This window comes from Haliotis rufescens, unplaced genomic scaffold, assembly GCF_023055435.1.
Source record: "Haliotis rufescens isolate VD_foot unplaced genomic scaffold, xgHalRufe1.0.p SCAF_39, whole genome shotgun sequence".
NCBI classification, from domain to species: Eukaryota; Metazoa; Mollusca; class Gastropoda; order Lepetellida; family Haliotidae; genus Haliotis; species Haliotis rufescens.
The window spans coordinates 260,372-280,789 of NW_025964101.1; the positions used below are offsets into that span (position 1 = coordinate 260,372).

Below are 20,418 nucleotides of genomic sequence, written 5' to 3' on the forward strand. Positions count from 1 at the left end.
AATGGTTATCAAGAAATTTATGCTGTAATTGTAATTCACATTTAGCCCTGTACACATACATAATTCACGTTTAGTTTGTGTTTGCACTTACATGAGCAATAAAGAATACATTTATCACTGTAGATATGCCGTTGTTACCATATTACTTTTCAACGGGGTTTTTCAGAAATTGATACATATATCTTCAAAATACGGGAAGTTGACTTACATATACTCTGTAAAAAAGAAACACAAAAATTATTTTAGATGTATATTTTATATATCACATAAAAGGTCAACACATGGTTATTGATTGTTAAAAATTGACGCTTATCATTGTCATTGACCCGGGTTCCATATCGCACACAAGGAACAGTAGATTTTCAAGATGAAAGTCCTGTGTTCTCAATATATGTTATGGCCACCATTCGAGACCAAAACTGACTTCACATGGAAGCTATCAGATCCCGAATTGTGCCTTAGGGAATGTTCACCCATTCTGCAAGCAGTGCCAACTGTCAGAGGTTATGTGGTTGTTGCTGTCGTGCTCGCAGTCGTTGATCCAGTATATCCCATAAATGTTCGACTGGGTTTAAATATGAAGACCTGAAGGGCAAAGGCAGGACCTGGATGTTATGATTCCTGAAAAAAAAATGTTGTCAGTCTTGCCGTGTGATGTCGGACGTTTGTAGAGGACCAATTTGACTAGCCGGACCAATTTTTCTAATCAATATTAAAAAATCTCGCAACGTTTTCATAAATATTATTTTATTATATATAATGATAAATAGCGACTAAAATACGCTATCTGAGAGTCTCTGATTTAAACAAGCCGACAGCATGCTGAAAGCGAAGTGACCAATCCATAATGGCGGATATCGTAGCCCGAACATTAAAATGTTGCATTGGTAAACGGAAACGAAATTGACATTGAATAAATCATGCAAGTGCCTTTTCTGTACAGGCAGTTACAAATCCTGTGTTTGCTTTCAGATTCGAAGTTTGAAAGTAAACATATGAGGTCATTCTCCAGGAACATTCATGTCAAGTTTGTGTGTCTTTTTATAAAATTTGTTTCCAAACAAAGTAGATTGTATTTAATGAAGATATGTCAAACTTTCTTCTTTTTCTCTTATGCTATTTGTTGCTTCTAAAATGATATTTATTGCCATTTTTTAAACATATATTTTGTAAGAAAAATAATAATAATGTCATGAGATATTTTAGCACAAGTGTAAAGTGGGAATGGGACTACTGCATCGAAAGCGAATTATTCCTATATGAGTTAACACTATTTGTATTGTAACAATCATTATATTTTCGCGATTTTCGAAAATCCACGTAGGTGAAAGAGTTGTTATATGTGTAACTTCTGCCGTAAGTCTAACAAGTAAAATGTTTCTGGGGCATCAACGCGTCAGTCCTTAATTCTTATCGACGTCTTAAACAAAATAACTTAATTGTCTTTTTATACTGTCGCCCAAATCCAGTTAAATGATGAAAATATATTTGAAAAAATCATAAGAAAAACACCGCAAGTCTGTCCAGTGGAGGGCAGTGGATATATATCTTCTGTGTTGTTTCAACATATTTATATTTAAATTGGGCACAACTTATTTCAACTTGGGTATATAACTTTCATTAACAATATTTACACGAAATATAAATACACTGTTAGGAAATGTTCAGAAATTAAGGAGTGTAAACACAAGGACGGGGAAGTACAAATGGAGATTATTGATAGATATTTTTGGAAATTCAATCTCTTTTGAAAATATATTTGTATAGGTGTTACCTACACAGACATTTATTATTAGTTCAAATCTATGTACAATTTGTGTTACTGACGCAAACAATGACCTCGTCGTCCAGTGGACATTCCTTTTGAAGTTATCTCATGACAGACCTCGCAGACAATTTTTGTTTTGATTTTATTATATATTGTATGTTCTTATTTCACGTGGTTTGTTTGTTTATTACTCTTCAGTTTAGTGAGAGGGCGGGAAAACATCTCTTGGCTTACCCGTACCCATGTTTCAATAACCCTTACTCAGTGGCCCTTGCCTTGAAAAAGCTTACCCGTACCCAATAGAAATTGATATTATTAATACTAATATTCAACACAAAGACATAGTTTTATCTAACATCGACATGACCCTCAAGAGTTTCTTGACCCAATATGCTTAAACAAAAGCGGGAAGTTCACTTAATTGATTGAGCCAATTTGTAAAACACTCATTGTTGACATTTACTATCAAAATAATGAGATTTTTTATAAAACGCTAAACTTTTGATAATCTGAAAACTGCCATGTTTAGTTAACTGAATGAAAAGCATGTTAATAACTGAATAAGCCAATCGCTACCGATAGGTAGTTTGTAATAACAATGGCTAGCTTCAAGGCAGTCGGAATTACTGAAAACAACATCCGATATATTTCACAAACTGGTCTCTTGGACGAAAGTTAGCATAAGTATGATGTTGTCTACGTCAGGTCGATGTCATTCACCGAGACTGAAGTATAAATTTGTATGAATTGAATGAAATTGAATGAATATGTGCATCAAACACTTTTTTGTATGTTTTCCTTTGTCTCTTCTGGTTAAAACAATCCTGTTTCTCCGCCACTTTGTTTTCTAATAACAAACACGTCTATAGGGTACGGGTCAGCCAAATGTATAGGTACGGATCAGCCAATTTTAGGTACGGCTTAACCGAATTTGGGGACGGGTCAGCCAATTTTAGGTACGGGTCGGCCAATTTGAGTACGGATCAGCCAAATGTAGGTATGGGTAAGCCAAAATCTCAGGTATGGGTTACGGGTTGTTGAAAGTACGGGTTGACTAGTCCCCTTCTCCAATATGTACATCGCTTCACATTTTTTAAGATGAAGGAAATAAAATATATGTTTTTTAATATTACACGCATTGCTAATTTTTTATGAAGTCCCCGTCTAAACAGTAATATACAAAGGGTCACGTAAATATATATGTGGTGACTTTATCATGTAACTTTTATGTAATATGCAAAGTTAGCGATGTTTTCTTCTCTCTGAACAGTGCTCCATCCTGTTTCAAGTATGTGTTTTGGTAATCCTGTAACTATGCGTGCAACTTCAAACGGACTGTATATATTTACTGCGAGTGTGCGTTAAGTTTTCTCACAGAACATAGGTATATCGTGTTTGAAGTAGATTTTATCACTTTCTTGATAAGAGAATACCATTTACCGCCAGAAGTAATGACACAAGTTTTGTTTTTCGGTCTTAGATTTTGACATAAATAATATGGCTCACATAGAAATTACAGTTTCATCGTAGATATGCAACATATAAGGAATCTAACAATAACACGGGGATTCAGCCAATTTGGTCCAAATTTAGTGTTGGAAATCATCAGTTTATGGGACTTTAGCCAATTTGGTCCAATTTCAGTACTGTGAAAAAATCTGTAAAATTCAGTCAAAATTTGAAAATTCATTCTGGGATGTTGCCATTAAGTCTGGTTATGTGTATTTAGGCAAGGTATACATATAAAAGAAGAGAATAATATATTCTTGGAAATCGTCAGTTTATGGGACTTTAGCCAATTTGGTCCAATTTCAGTACTGTGAAAAAGTCTTCAAAATTTAGTCCAAATTTAAAAATTCATTCTGGGATGTTGCCATTAAGTCTGGTTATGTGTATTTAGGCAAGGTATACATATAAAAGAAGAGAAAATTATATTCTTGGAAATCATCTGTTTATGGGACTTTAGCCAATTTGGTCCAATTTGAATAATGTGAAAAAATCTTCAAAATTCAGTCAAAATGTGAAATTTCATTTTATGATGGAGCAGTTGAATTTTTCAATGTATTTTAAGGAAAGAAACAAATAGAAAAAAGAATAAAAATAATATCCTTTGAAATCACCTCATTTTTGGACTTTAGCCAATTTGGTCCAGTTTCAGTAATTTGGAAAAAAAATAATATTATCTCAGTCTAAATTTGAAAACTTTATCTGTGATGTTGACTTAAGTTGATTATGTGTATTTCAGCATAGAACATACGAAAAAGTAAAATCCTTTGAAATCATCAATTTTAGTATTTAAGCCAATGTGTTCCATATTTCAATTGGGGGTGGAGGGGAATGGGTTGGTTAGCTCAGTGGTTGGTGAGCCTGCCTTCAGCCACTTGTTTCATCAGGGCACTCACTGAAGATCCAGAGTTTGATTCCCATCAGCAGCAGTGGTGAAATTAGGATGCAATGCTACATTGCGAATGCATGCTGCATAACACCCTCTGTCAGCCAGATACCGGCATTGTCCTCCAGGTCTTACTACATCACTTAAATACCATGGTGGTGTTGGTTCTCCTACATTAAACCTGGACGTCGTGAGATCAGTGAAATATTCTGGAAAGCCACATTCAAACCCAACTCACTCACTCCCTCACTTTATTTTCAATAATTTGGAAAAATCTTATGAAATAATATCCTTTGAAATAATCAAATCAGGTAATTTTGAGAAGTCAAAGAAAGTGAGTTAAAATTTGAAACTTCATGCACATGTGCTCTTTAACCCATCAGGCAATAAACCTATATGTATTCATGCCACACTGCTTTGCATCTATGTATGTGGACATCCAACCCGGTGTGTGAGACTTACAATAGATTATCTTTCTATGTCATTTCAGAAACAAAGACAAATTTCAATTATAACTTTTATTACTTCACAACAAATATCAACAGAAGAGTCCTTCACATACCAGTAAGCACTCATTACAATCCTTACTCAATCCTCACTTTCATTCATACACTAACTCTGTAACAAAAAATCTGACTTAAAATATACATTGAAGAAGAGTTCTATTTCGCCTAATGAAACCATCAATACATTTCATGTACATAATACATGCTCAAACAAAAGTAGATGAGGTACAAATTCGTCCACGTGATTGTGTTTATAATTCACATTTAATTGTGGCAAAACATCTGTTACAAAAAGGGTAGTTGGAGACACATGCAGAAAACTAAATGTGGAAATGTTTTTGGCCTTTGTTAAATACAGAGGACAAATACATGAACAAACATTCACAACCATTCATTCACTCACACATGAACACTATTGTTGCATCATAAAGAATTCATTGATCTTTAAATATTTTGTATTACTATTGTATGCAATGTATTCTCAAACAATTCTACCTTATTTTTATTTGAATAATATAATTAAAATAACAGAAAAATATTATCTGTTTTGACCCAGTAGAAGAAAATGATACCAAGTGAATAAATTCATGACAACTCTGTAAAATAGATCACAAGCAAACAATCTAATCATTAACTAACTTCAAAGGACATACATGTAACAAAGTCAACTTTACACAGAATAAACCCATATAGTATAAATATGTTCAGGCCAATGTGATGTCCAATATCAGTTAATGGCAATGTATATTGAAGCCCCTGTAGTCAAAAAAATACCTCTACGTGACAATCATGTTTTGGTAAATTAATTCATTAAAACCAGATACAATGTTTTCAAGTTCTATAGACTTAGATATGGACACCAACCTGCAAAAACATGTTACAATCTGAGCGCAAGAACTATATATGCAAGATTTGATGTTGAACTTCCAGTGTTTTACTAACATTTACTAACTTTTTTAAGAACAGGTTTACTCAATTGTAAGTATTAATCAATGATGACATCAGCCAAAATTATTGATAATAACCTGAAAATGGTTACTGCTATGCTTTTCAAATGAACAAACTGATGATCATATGATGATCAAATCACACCTTTTAGGAAATTTACATCTAAATATATTTTAGCAAAGTTTATTTTGACATTCAATGTAAACTGCTAATGTTATTAAACAAACACTGATAACAAGAGTCATGAGAATATGACACATCCCCCTGCAGCCTCACAATATATCACCAATCTCATAAATAAGAATAAAAAATAAAAAGTTATAAAAAATTGTCTATATTCAAACATATCCAAAGTCACATCAACAATATCTGACTGATCATTTTCCAATTTGTTTTGAAGATATCATTAATATTCTTTCTTCTTTTAAAGAAATTCAACTCAACTGAATGTAACTCAAACTTTATTCCAGAAAAAGTAACAACTTGAAACCTTAAAACATTGTTCAGTAGCAAAAGACAATTGTCCACTATCTGATTAATCATTCTGCATGTTTCTCCATCTCCATCTAAATCCAAGTTCAAATTGTTTCAATGTCAACAGACAGACTTTCAATAAATCCAGATATAGCTAAAAGCACAAGTTTACTGCTATAATGATACACATGCCTTTTCTTTATGATCAGGTTAGTTACAAGGAGAACCGTTAAGATCTGTTTCTATAGTATACCCCTATTCTTTTTTCGATTATTGATTCACCAAAACAAGCTACATCAAATAGTTTGGAAATTCATAAACATGGATAAGTTTAACACACACAATGATCTGCACTAACAGGGTTTTACTATATTCAACTGAAATATACATCAATGGGAGGAGACTGAGGCATGTTCTATACACATATGTGAATGATTTGTTTGTTTGTTTGTTGTTTAACGCCACACTCAGCAATATTCCAGCTATATGATGGCGGTCTGTAAAATAATCAAGTCTGGACCAGACAATCCAGTGATTGACATCATGAGCATCGATCTACGCATTGGGGATCGATGACATGTATCAACCAAGTCAGCGAGCCTGACCACCCAATCCTGTTAGTCGCCTTTTACAACAAGCATAGTCGCCTTTTACGGCAAGGATGGTTGCTGAAGACCTATTCTACCCTGGAATCTTCACGGGTCCATATGTGAATGAAAGAAAGGTACAGAGAACAACCAAACCACATCAAGGCATCAATGAGTTGGCTGCATTCATTAAAACAGTAACCCTTTCAAAGGAGCATCATAATTATGCAATTAAAGCTCTTTTGATTGCAATTCTGTCCTTTGACACTCTGGGTTGATTGAAGAGTAGGTTCTCCCTGTCAGTTTCTCAGCAAGGAATATGATTACTTCCTTAATGGCCACATACCTATGCAGTGCCATGCAGCCCTGTAATAAATTAGAGCATATTTATAACCAGACTCAATTTTAAGAATAAAATAAATATCTCCAGTTCCAGTTTCATAAATGTACCAGGTAAGTTGTAACTGGAATAATTGGAAATCATTTACTTGCCAAAAATTCAAAGAATTAGTTTTTTACAATTACAATGAATATATTTATTTTCAGTAGCTTCACTAGTTACATTGTACTTGATTATTACTTTACAAGACTATTATCTCATTCTTTGGTGTCTCCATTTTCACAATACTAAATGTTTTTCCAATGTGGGATATATTCTAACAAAATATAACTGAATTTCTGTTCCCTTTCACCAAATTGGTTCGTTTCTGTTTAGCATTCATTCCAGTGAGTGTTTAATAATAATGTATCTAACAACATTGTACCTATAACTATGTACCAGAAATCAAACAAGCAAACCTGTACACATAATACATACTATTATATTTCTGGAACATGTCTGCTTCAGGTAATATAACCTAAAATTGTCAATAATGAAATGTAACAGACATGTTTGTTTTCCTAACTGAAGGAGACAAACACGTATAGAGGATATTTGACTTTTCCTGTCGAATACAGTGTTTATCTCGTCGAGTGAAGTTGACTAGTTTGTATTTTCATGAGTGGCGTAGCCGCAAGTGTAAAAATTAAACTTTTCAACTTCACGAGATGACATAAACACGGTATTCGACAGGAAAAGTCAAATGTTCTATTTATTCTATTCTTCCTTATTGCTGAATTTTATGAAAACCGGACCAATGACTCGCAAATTCAGTACATTCACTGTGTCAGTCGTCTTGTTGCCTGGTGATACACATTAAGTCATCACATTGTTTACTTTTTTATTTTGATATCTAACTCAGTGTAGATGCAGGTTTTATTTTAACCGATAAATGCAGTATTTCACCGATAGAAATAGAATAATAAATTGTATTTTCTGTGCTTACTGTGTGTACTCCATTGGAAGTTCCGGCACAGTAAAGATCTGAGTCACTGGCTTAGTGTAAGGGCGACTGAAAGGAATCAAAGGTGGTCAGTGACATTAATGTGAAATTTAGACCATGAGCAATTTAAATGTATCAATTTCATCTGTATGTCTAATCAAATGATAAGCTTCTTCTGTGAATATGCTTTAGATGTAAACTTTTCCTAATCACATTTAACTACTACTCTGTTCTCATTCAATTTGGTAAACACTGGTAAATATATGCTCAAAACAACATGCATAAAACTGTGAATTTACACTGATTTTAAATTTGTGCCATTGGGGACTTTAGAAAAGAATCTACACTATTCACCATTATTCTTACCGTTTATCTCTCACTAGACGGCGTGTCAAGGATTGCCCCAGCCACTGAAGTATGTGCCCATACATCTGAAATTTGTTTTGCCATGTATAAAGTACAATTCCCTGAGCAACTGATATCATCAACTATTTGCCATTTTTTCCCCCAAACATTTTACTTTAATCTTCATGAACACTTATATTTTACCTATATGCAGAAAAGTGTATGTCAGAAAAAAGAGAACATGTACATTGTGTTTATTGCATAAGATGATGATTACTATCACAACATAAGAATTGTTACAGTCATGGGATTGAAACTTTTTCAACAATGAAATTTTGGAAATTTTCTTTACTAAATTGTGGACTTAGGACTTAATTGTGAACATTATCATTCTCATACTTTAATGAAATTTAGCTGTACATATGAATTCATTTTCTTACTTCAGCAGACACAAAATCTGACCCAAATCCAGCCTTGACTTCATGGTAGGTATACTTGGTAACAAACCAGTTGTCTCTCACCACGTCCTTGTCCCCACTGTAAAGACAAAAGTGCCTCAAGAATGCCACATTCATTTTATATTGACTATGTTGTGTGATGTTGGTGTATATGTGACTGCTAACTTTCAATGTGATATACAGGAATATCAACAACAGTGTTATATAAAAGGAAAGGATACATACATGAATTGGTTTATTTTGGCCAGATGTGATGTGCATTTTTAGGACTTCAGATCATTCCCCATGGCCATGTACTTTATAGAGTATATTACCTGAACTTACCCTCTTAATGTAACTGCAAACTTCTGATTTCTGTGAAGAAAAGTCTAACAGTCAATTCATTAGACAGTTTCCGCTTTAACAGTTTCAATTTCAACAAGCATATAGTCGACGAAGTCATCTATATTCCCTGCCAACCTTAACATGTAATGGTCCGAAACCAGGTAAACTAACCCAACATTTCTTTAAGCCCAAGTTCAAAGAGCTGCCATGAATACCTTAAAATAAAGCGTTCTAAAATTGTTGAATAGCAAAAGGCACCAGTTCAGTATGTGTTTGATTCAAAATACTAAATGGTTTAGCAGTTATTTTCTGGAAATGAACCCTACCCTCATAGAACCTAAGTCCAACTTGTTGCCATAAAAATGTTAAAAAAAAAAAACATTCAAAAATTTCTAAATATTAAAAGGCACCATTTCAGAATGTGCCTGGTAGACATGCTAAGTTTTGTTAGAAAGTATTGAACGTTTTTTCAGTTATACTCCGCGAACCAACCCCACCCTCATATTAATGTTAAGTCCAACTTGTTGCCATGGAAACTAAAAAAAAATCAAAATTTATAAAGTCCTAAATCTAAAACAACAACTATTCACTCAGCCTGTCCATGATAGCAAAGACAAGGTACTGCAGGGTAGGAAACAGGGGGATCTGAGTTGAACTCATTAAGAAAGTCTAGCTGGCAGCTGAGTGTAGTTGGGAATTCTGGATAGTCTGATTAGTGTTATGACAAATCAAACATAATTAATGTCAGAGATATGTATAATTAAGTTTAAGCATAAGATGTAGTCTGGCTGCAGAAACCATAACTCTGTGATGTTGCACCCTATAATTACTACCCCAATATGTGCAGCTGGTATACGGATTCCGCAGCTAGATGTTCTACGGTTTCCGCAGCTAGTTGTACTATGGTTTCCGCAGCTAGATGTACTATGTTTTTTGCAGCTAGATGTACTATGTTTTTTGCAGCTAGATGTACTATGTTTTTTGCAGCTAGATGTACTACGGTTTCCGCAGCTAGATGTACTATGGTTTTTGCAGCTAGATGTACTATGGTTTTTGCAGCTAGATGTACTATGGTTTCTGCAGCTAGATGTACTATGGTTTCCGCAGCTAGATGTACTATGGTTTCTGCAGCTAGATGTACTATGGTTTCTACAGATACATGTGTAATGGTAATACATGGTAATATCTCACCTTGTTTTCAAAGAAATCAGCTGTGACTCGAAGTGAACCTGAATAGTAAATTAAAGTAATTTTAGTATTAACATGATTAATCCGTATTGAAGTGACAATCAGTGGTGAAAGTGGGAGTGTGGACGCTCCCAAAGTAGAATTTCTTTTAATCATTCCCACACCAACACTGAGTTTGGAACCATGATAAAAACCATTGAAACAGAGAGAAAAATGGTTGAACTTTGATATAAGAGAATGCTTGGTTACTTGAAAATTGTCTTTGAAGCTGGCCAATTTTGGCCTTTTTAGGCTAATTTTGTACCACATTTTCTCCTCAAAAGACTAATCTAGTCACATAATTGGCATAATTTTATGTTTACAATGCAACCAGATGACATTTGCTTGGTTGTCCATCATGTTTCTGTAAATACCTGCAGAAATCACAAAGATTGGGCTTTACAGGCAAAAATTTGAACTGGGAGTGTGGACCAGGAGGCTCCCAATTTGGGGAGCCTAGGTGTCAAGTCTCAAGGGTCGGCTGAGAAAGCCCACGTGACAACTATTTTCATAACGTCTACGGTTCCTGAAAAATCCATTGAGTGATACATAACAATGATCAATCAATCAACGTATTATCAGTTAACCCTTTGAACAAAGTATGTTGTTTTTACATCGGCACTTCACGCCAAAGTATGAGTGTATTCCCTTTGTTTTAGTAAACCTAGACATGTAAACACTCACTTTTGACATATCCACTGTGCAAGATAAAAGTGATTAATCAATCAACGTATTTTCTGTTAATCCTTTGATGACTAGGAACGATCCGTTGATTTACAAAAAAAAGTAAATCAACTGATCATTCACCTCTTGCTGGTCTGACACGTGCACATTACATAACACACATTTCACCTCACTTCAAACCTAGATTTAGATTGAATAATTACCACAGACACAATAAATGCCAAATGGGAACCTTTGTCAGGTAATCTAAGTGATGCTACCACTAATTGTACCTGTAATAAATTCATTAACTGAGCATCAAGGGAATGACGACAAATACACAAGTGTAGGGTTATACGAGAAAACGTGGATGACAACAAGGGAGTAGCAATCGTATTATCGACGCAATCTGAAATCTGAGAATGCTTTCACTGCATGGATACCTTTTTTTATTATTAAACTATAACCATCTGGGGTATTTCCAAATGACGACATCCGATGAGCTCCGCCGTTCTTTTTGTCTGTTTGTTTAGGCTGAAGAAATTAATTAACATGCGCCCTTTGTCGAAATCTTTATAGATCACAGTTAACCAATCAGTGTTTATGCAAAAATGCGTAAAACAAATATTGCCTCCAGTCTCCAAGTTTATTTGCTGTCCTTGCAGACGGTAGACCAGTCTCTGGTCACGCTCAGTTGCGTTGCGTATCATCCGGGTACTCACGGGGGAAAAAACAATAACAAAGGCAACAACCAGTCCGGGGAATTGCGTTAGATCAGTGCCCCTTTACATGTAGTTCACTGTAACAATATTCATTGTTAAAAAATATACAATATTCAGCCATAAGGCCTATGAGACACCTAAGACAATAATATTTAGATGCACTTCATAAGCATACTCATTGGGAAAATAAAATAAAAGCACATAAAACATAGGTGTCATTTTCCCGTGGTTTCAACACTAAAGTGTTCTCATTTTGGTTTTAATAAAAGAATGTTAGTTTATGAATACACAATGCCATTTAGAAAGTGGTCAAATGTAACTAATGTTATATTTGGGATAACACTTTCTGAGTAAAGTACAGATTCTAGTACTTTTAGTACTTTGGGGGGGTTGAGTCCCGTGCAGGATTCGAACCCACACCTGCCAGGGTGAGGCACCTAATCGCCAGCACACAAAGTCAGCCACTCAGCCACCGAGGCTTCCACAAAAATGAAAGTCCGACAACTTACTAGAATCTGTACTTTACTAAGAAAGTGTTATCCCAAATATAACATTAGTTACAATGTTAGATTAGCTAGGTATATGATCTTGAATGTGATGTCCTGATGGAAAAACAAATGTTTAATTAAACACATCTTTTCTTTTCATTGAGAATATTATGCCTAATTGATAAAGCTTGAATATTTGATACTTATAAAGAAATTTACAGTGCTTGATCTCTGTGAACTGGCACAAATGAAATAACTTTCTGGTAATGAAATCATTTCAGAGAGGATCCATAGTGCAGCATCCTTACATATAACATGTAAGACATGAGTGAGTATTGTTTTTTACGCCGCTTTTTGCAATATTCCATCAATATCACGGCGGGGGACACCAGAAATGGGCTTCACTCATTGTACCCATGTCGGGAATCGAACCTGGGTCTTCGGCGTGACGAGCGATCGCTTTAACCACTAGGCAACCCGACCGCCCCTGTAAGACATGAAGCAAAATCTTTCAGTAATGATAGAAACATTTAATTTTTAAAATATTAATCAGATAATGAAAGCAGAAATTCTCCCATGAAAAAAAACTCACTATAGAATTTTGGGTAGATCTCACTAACAGCATGAGGTGAATACATTCTAAATGTATGTGTATGATGCACTAGTCACCCCTTGTCAGAGGCCATTAAACACTTTACAGGGGTAGAAACTAACAGTTTTAGTCCACTAGTCCTTGATAACAAGTAGCAAAAGCCTTATAAACGGCAAATTTCTACTAGTCCTTATGATACCTTAACCATTGGGCAGTTTGGCAAGAACTACAGGAATAGTGCCAATTTCTAACGCTGCTTTATGTCAATTATCTCTCACTCATAATCATTGAAATCAGGGTATTTCAGCATATCAAAACTTGGGTGTTTGAAATTTTAATCTTATTATATGAAAAGTAGTTAAATACTGTGTTTTCTCTGTCTAAGACAAAAAGTGATATTTTCACTGCAGTGAAATATAATTTTTCTCGTCACTGCACTGAATTCAATTGTGTGATATCGCTGCTATACAGCAAGTACAATAGCATGATGACACCGAAACAATCACATGACATCACTTGAACAATTTCGTGATGTCACTGACAATGATAAGATGTTGCAACAAGATGCGATGTTGGGAAAATTTGTACTGTGATCAGCACATTTGAATGTGTAATTTTCATAAAAATAGCATATAATATAAAGGACATTGCGAAACTTGAAATATCCTCTATTATTGTCAGAATCATAAGAAGAAGCTGTACACCAATTCTGAAGGCAATGACTGGTTAATGACAAAGTAATTTGAAAAAACTATTATTTCTTCTACAAGCATAGCTAAAAGCTGGTGTCATAGCAGCCATACTGAATTTTGTTTTAAGGCATACTATATTTTTAAAGTGGAAAGCCCACATCCTTTTAGAAAAGATATAATAAATACAATCCCTGATAAACCAAGATGATTTCCAGAAAGAAAAAAAGCTTGACATGACCATTAACAAATTTTAAACTGGTAGACATCATTAATGACCAAGAATCTAGCCAAACTTCAATTCTTTTTCAAACAACCATGAGCGTTGCCTTCCCATTATGCCTACTGGTTAAACAAACACACCATACAGTTGAGTAAATGCTAGTTACCACCGGTCACCCCTCCTGACTAAGTTAGTTAACCTGTCTAAAGGTAGGCAGATTAGGAATAGAACCATTGACAAATATAGGTTCTCACTTGTACATGTATAAACATGCATAAAGAAATGCAAGAATACATGTCATGCAGGAGTACAATCAATATATTTCTATGTAGCTTCAAATGAATGTACATGTATGTAATTTCCACACACCATTTTAATGATGCCATTATGTTTTTTATGAATCATTTGCCTATGACCGGATGTTGTATTTTTAGTAACCCATTATGTATAGTTTGTTTGTTTGTGCCATAATAACAAAATAAGTTTCTTTTTCTTCTGATAATTTTTATGCTCATCATCATAAATGGTTTGTTTTCAGCTTCACAACAACATATTTCACTGATGGTATTATTATTATTATTTTTTATGCTAAGAGAACATAATTACAAATGTACTAAGTTGTGTGCATTTTACCTACATATCTTGTTTTTATACATTTTCATAATGTGTTACCTTCAAAATGTTCACAACACTACAAAAAGTGTAATCATGAAGACACGACCTTGGTTCATGATGTTATCAGTAGGAGACCATTTCTCTATAAATTGTCATTGTGTCAGTGAAGTGAATGTTTAACATTTTATTTTCACAATATTCCATGTAAGTGGTCTTATTCTACTTTCTAGACCAGTTCATTTTCACATGGGTAAGCTAAGTTTATTTGTCAGTAGGCATAATGGCAGTGAAACCCATCAACATCCTGCTATGACCAACATATTGATTTTTTCAAAATCAAAATCCATCTTTGTTGTGGAGAAACATATCATAACTGTACTTTCAAACTCTGGAATTTTGAAAGTTAGTAGATTTTGAGAAGATAAGTGTGGCGAGATAAGTGTCTAGCTGAAATATAAAGAGGATAGTTTCAAAATGAAAACCTTACTTTGTTGGTGCCAGACCCATAGGAACAGACGATGGCCCAATCCCCATAACAAAAGCTCACTTTAATGTTGTCAAGGTGAGCTTAAAATGCAATGAAATCATACTTTATTCGATGTTCTACTGAAATGAAAGTGATACTTAAACTTTGTACTGCCAGTATTAGCATAATTTTTTCACAAATGAAGAAGCCATATTCAAAGAATATATTTCTATCACTTATCTCTCTCTTCACTGTAGGATACAAGATGTTCTCAGATGTGGATGTTGTTGCTCCTGAATTACATATTGAAGATGTCATGACGTTTAATACAGCACTTAACCAGCTGTAATATTGGAACATGATTCAATTCAACACATGTCCAACCACTACAACATGGAGAACTTCTGCATTACTATTAGGAAGCTTCTGAATGTGGACAAATCTGTTCCATCAACATGAGGAAACCTGAAATGACAAAAATAAAGTATGTGATGCAGGACCAAATTAGCTAAAATCCCATAAATTGATGATTCCAATGGATTTTCTTTTCTTTTTTAATACATACTCCTCACTTCAATACACATAATCAGACAGAACTGCAACATTTCAGATTGAATTTTTAAATTTTGCCTAAATTTTAAAGATTTCTTCCAAATTACTGAAACTGGACCAAATTGGCGAAAGTCCTATAAACTGATGATATCAAGGATATAATTTTTTCTTCTTTTATGTTTATACCTTGCCTAAATACACATAACCAGACTAAATGGCAACTTCCCAGAATGAATTTTTAAATTTTGACTGAATTTTACAGATGTTTTCCAAATTACTGAAATTGGACCAAATTGGCTAAAGTTCAGTATTGAGATGATTTCAAAGCATATGATTTTTTGTGGTTTTTTTCTATTTGTTCCTTGCCTTAAAATACATTACAAGACTAAACTGCTCCATCATATTAATGAAATTTCAAATTTGGACTGAATTTTGAAGATTCTTCCACAGTACTGAAATTGGACCAAATTGGCTAAAGTCCTATAAACTGATGATTTCAAAGGATATAATTTTTCTTCTTTTATGTTTATACCTTGCCTAAATATACATAACCAGACTAAATGGCAACATCCCAGAATGAATTTTCAAATTTTGACTGAATTTTACAGGTTTTTTCACAGTACTGAAATTGGACCAAATTGGCTAAAGTCCCATAAACAGATGATTTCCAAGAATATATTTTTCTCTTCTTTTATATGTATACCTTGCCTAAATACACATAACCAGACTTAATGGCAACATACCAGAATGAATTTTTAAATATTTGGACTGAATTTTAAAGATTTTTTCACAGTACTGAAATTGGACCAAATTGGCTAAAGTCCTATAAACTGATGATTTCCAAGAATATATTTTTCTCTTCTTTTATATGTATACCTTGCCTAAATACACATAACCAGACTAAACGGCAACATCCCAGAATGAATTTTCAAATTTGGACTGAATTTTACAGGTTTTTTCACAGTACTGAAATTGGACCAAATTGGCTAAAGTCCCATAAACAGATGATTTCCAAGAATATATTTTTCTCTTCTTTTATATGTATACCTTGCCTAAATACACATAACCAGACTAAATGGCAACATCCCAGATTGTATTTTTAAATTTGGACTGAACTTTAGAGATTTTTCCACAGTACTGAAATTGGACCAAATTGGCTAAAGTCCCATAAACAGATGATTTCCAAGAATATAATTTTCTCTTCTTTTATATGTATACCTTGCCTAAATACACATAACCAGACTTAATGGCAAGATCCCAGAATGAATTTTTAATTTTGGACTGAATTTTACAGATTTATTCCAAATTACTGAAACTGGACCAAATTGGCTAAAGTCCAATAATGAGGTGATTTCAAGGGATATAATTTTTATTCTTTTTTCTATTTGTTTCTTGCCTTAAAATACATTGCAAGACTAAACTGCTCCATCAAAAAATGAAATTTCAATTTTTGACTGAATTTTGAAGATTTTTTCACAGTACTGAAATTGGACCAAATTGGCTAAAGTTCCATAAACTGATGATTTCAAAGGATATATTTTTCTCTTCTTTTATGTTTATACCTTGCCTAAATACACATAACCAGACTTAACGGCAACATCCCAGATTGCATTTTCAAATTTTGACTGAATTTTAGAGATTTTTTCACAGTACTGAAATTGGACCAAAGTGGCTAAAGTTCCATAAACTGATGATTTCAAAGGATATAATTTTCTCTTCTTTTATGTTTATACCTTGCCTAAATACACATAACCAGACTTAACGACAACATCCCAGAATGAATTTTCTGCATTACTGTGGGGAAACTTCTGAATGCGGACGAATCTGTTCTATTCACATGGAGAAACCTGAAATGAAAAAATTAAAGTATGTGATGCTAAAATCCCATAAATTGATGAGTCCAATGGATATTTTGTCTTTTTTAATACCTACTCCTCGCTTAAATACACATCATCAGACAGAACTGCAACATTTCAAATTGAATTTTTAAATTTTGACTGAATTTTAAAGATATTTTCCAAATTACTGAAACTGGACCAAATTGGCTAAAGTCCCATAAACTGAATATTTCAAGGGATATTATTTTTCCTTTTTTCCTATTCATTCTTTGCCTTAAAACACATCATGAGACATAACAGCTACATCACAGATTGAATTATCAAATTTGGACTGAATTTAAAAATATTTTCCAAATTTCTGAAATTGGATCAAATTGTCTAAAGTCCCATTAATTGGTGATATTAGGATATTATTTTTCCTTCTTTTATATATCCGTGCCTAAATACACATCACCAGACCAAACAGCAACAACCGAGATTGAATTTTTAAATTTTGACTGAATTTTAAAAAGTGGACCAAATTGGCTCAAGTCCAATAATGAGATGATTTATAAAGGATACTATTTTTCTTTTTGCTACTTGCCTTAAAATACACCATCAGGCTAAACTGCTCCATCCTAAAATGAAATTTCAGTTTTGACTTCATTTTACAGGTTTTTCTAAAGTACTTGCTATTATATTGTTAAATATTGAATGATAGAAACATTTTTTAAACTGAATGACGGTATATTTTTGTATTGTCACATCATTTATTTCATGACGAAAAAAATTGAATCAATAAACGTAAGATCATTTTCAGCAGGTTGTGCTCAGTGATGATGAGTGGGGCTTACAAAAAAAAGCTGCTTTTAAAAAAAATAAATGTAACAGCGGTATTCTGGTCGTCTCAAAGATAAGGGAGTACTTGTTTTGTCAGAGGGATTTATTTTCAATGGGCGTAGAGTGAGAACTTCACGATAGTCCGGATCTGCCCTAAAACATACATAATTTGATATAAATACCATGGGTATGGACAGTATAAAGGCACAAGATAACAACAATAATAATAATACATTTAGATCTATAGTTACTTACTTTTGGCATATATATTTGAACAAATCCTTCCAGATAAAACAAAGTACAGTCTATACATAGTTAATCATGCATACCTTGTCTCAGGGACGCAGGCTGGAACCTCCTTTATTGATGTACAGTGAATAGCCCTGCACAAATAAGTATACTACATATAGATATATTACATATCCACCGTTACACTAGTGTGTATGAAATACAAGCAAAATAAATTCTACAAAAGATTATACATATATACATGATACATATACATGTATCACTTCTAACCAGTTTATATCTATTTTATAAAATGTACACTTGGCTATTACCTCAGTCAAATACACAGTTAGGGTAAAAGGTAAAATAAATTCCTACGTGCACAAAATAAGTCAACAGCACAATATGTCTACTGAACTGTAAACAGTCACATGTCTAATGTCACACAAAAACATTGTTATTAACTCTGAACAGACAAGCTATGTTAGATCTACGTAGCTGAGGAAAATGACAATAGGACATTTCTTGGAAAATCTCTGATGTTTAGAATTTTCAATAGGACATTCCCATAGACTGCTGTATAATTTCTGCAAAATCAATGGGACATTTGTGACAATGGGTAGGCAAATATCCTAAATATTGGACGATCTGTATCACTGGTAACGTTACTCGAAGGCTTGTTGCAAGCGAGATTTCGTACAGTTCAAACATCGTGACACTGAAAGGGCCTTGATCTAATCAGTGTGTGAGGACGCCTGGCGTGCTAAATAAGAAACAGACTTTTACTATCTGGTCATAAGTTTACAACATTCACAGGCTTCGTAGGACAGGTTAAAATCAAACAATGCGCTATTGAAAAAGCATAAACAAATATAGATCTACCTTATGCCAGACGGCTCCTTCGCATTATCAAGGGAGGTAACTCTTAATACGTTTTGCTGCCCACTATCAATGTTCTCTTTGCGACACATGAATGGTTTCATAGCTGGGTAATACTTTAGAATGTTGGAACATCATTAGCCCAACATTGTTGTATGTTTGTAAGAGTCTGATATCGCAAATAAAATTTATTCTACAATATTAACACGTAATTTCCATTTTTTTTCTTTGTTCGTCGAAAAACTTCTTACAGTTTTGTATCAGCTGGTAAAGTGGCCCGCAGAAAGTGGGTTGAAATAAAATTGTGGATCGGTTAGTCAAAATGGGCCTAGTCAAAACGGGCCGTTACAGACGTTGTCTTGTTGGAAAATGAAGTTCGCTTCATAATGGAAAGGAGGTAAGGCCGAAGAGTCTCACCCGCGTAACGCTGTGCCGTAAAATTCCCCAGCACATGCACCAAATTTTGAAGTCTGTTCTACCAGTGTAGGAGATGGCTGCCCACATCATCACATAAACACCGCCAAATCTGTCCACTTCCTGTATGCAGTTCCGTGCATAACGTTCCCCGCGTCGCCTGTAAACCTGACGTTTTCCATCCGCACGACCTCGTCACTAAACCAAACTTGTCTCCATCGCAGGTCCGTCAAAATGACACATCGAACTGGTCAACCAGCTGGAATACCTTCCGCGCATAAACGGTTCCTCGCTGTCTGGGAAGATATCCTACGCATATAAGATATCCTTGCCCAAGTTGTAGTGGTGGCCGTGGTGGTTCCTTCACGTAAGTGCCGTAGCCGTATAATTCTGTCCTGCGCTCAAGCAGTGATACGTGGTCCCGTGTGTCTGATAACGCTTCTACAGTCTTGTAATGGTAGTTGGTGCTAGGTGGAAACACCTGGCTCCAGCTGACAATAATTCTCCTGCACAGTCGGCGGGTGAGCTCCAGACCAAACATACGTGAGGTGAGTACTAGATAAACCCACTCTGAATGGCACTTGTTGTAGACCTTATGTGTAATCCTTAGTCGCAAGAGATTACAGTCCACGGGGTTGTGAGAAAATTCAGTTTATTCAGCAAGGCATATAGAAGACACTCCTGAAACAATTTAAAATCACAATATATCACATGTTTCAGAATAAATGTACAATAACACATTAAATGTAAAGTATCGATCTGCTTCTTAATAACTGATTACATCATTACAGCAGATACGCAAATATATTTCTGCCTCGATATCTAATCAGTGCAGATGTACCTTCATATACAAAGACAATATAATTACACATTATTAAA

General features: G+C 34.3%; 1 protein-coding gene across 2 annotated transcripts; it reads right to left on the bottom strand.

The window, feature by feature from the left end:
- Positions 1-6,707: 6,707 nt before the first annotated feature.
- Positions 6,708-10,894, bottom strand: LOC124124164. 2 transcript variants are annotated; one of them, XR_007218028.1, is made up of 6 exons: positions 10,316-10,894; positions 9,125-9,154; positions 8,783-8,879; positions 8,364-8,428; positions 8,001-8,066; positions 6,708-7,041 (listed from the first exon to the last, which is right to left on the bottom strand). XR_007218028.1 is itself a non-coding variant. In XM_046487256.2 (4 exons), exons 1-4 carry the CDS (start codon positions 8,915-8,917, stop codon positions 6,999-7,001), a joined length of 309 nt encoding a protein of 102 aa, XP_046343212.1. In that variant the 5' UTR covers positions 8,918-8,992; the 3' UTR covers positions 6,708-6,998. The 2 variants fall into 2 exon arrangements, 1 of the variants encoding a protein (XP_046343212.1); XM_046487256.2 differs by lacking the exons at positions 9,125-9,154; positions 10,316-10,894 and having other exon boundaries at positions 8,783-8,992.
- Between the last annotated feature and the right edge of the window lie 9,524 nt (positions 10,895-20,418).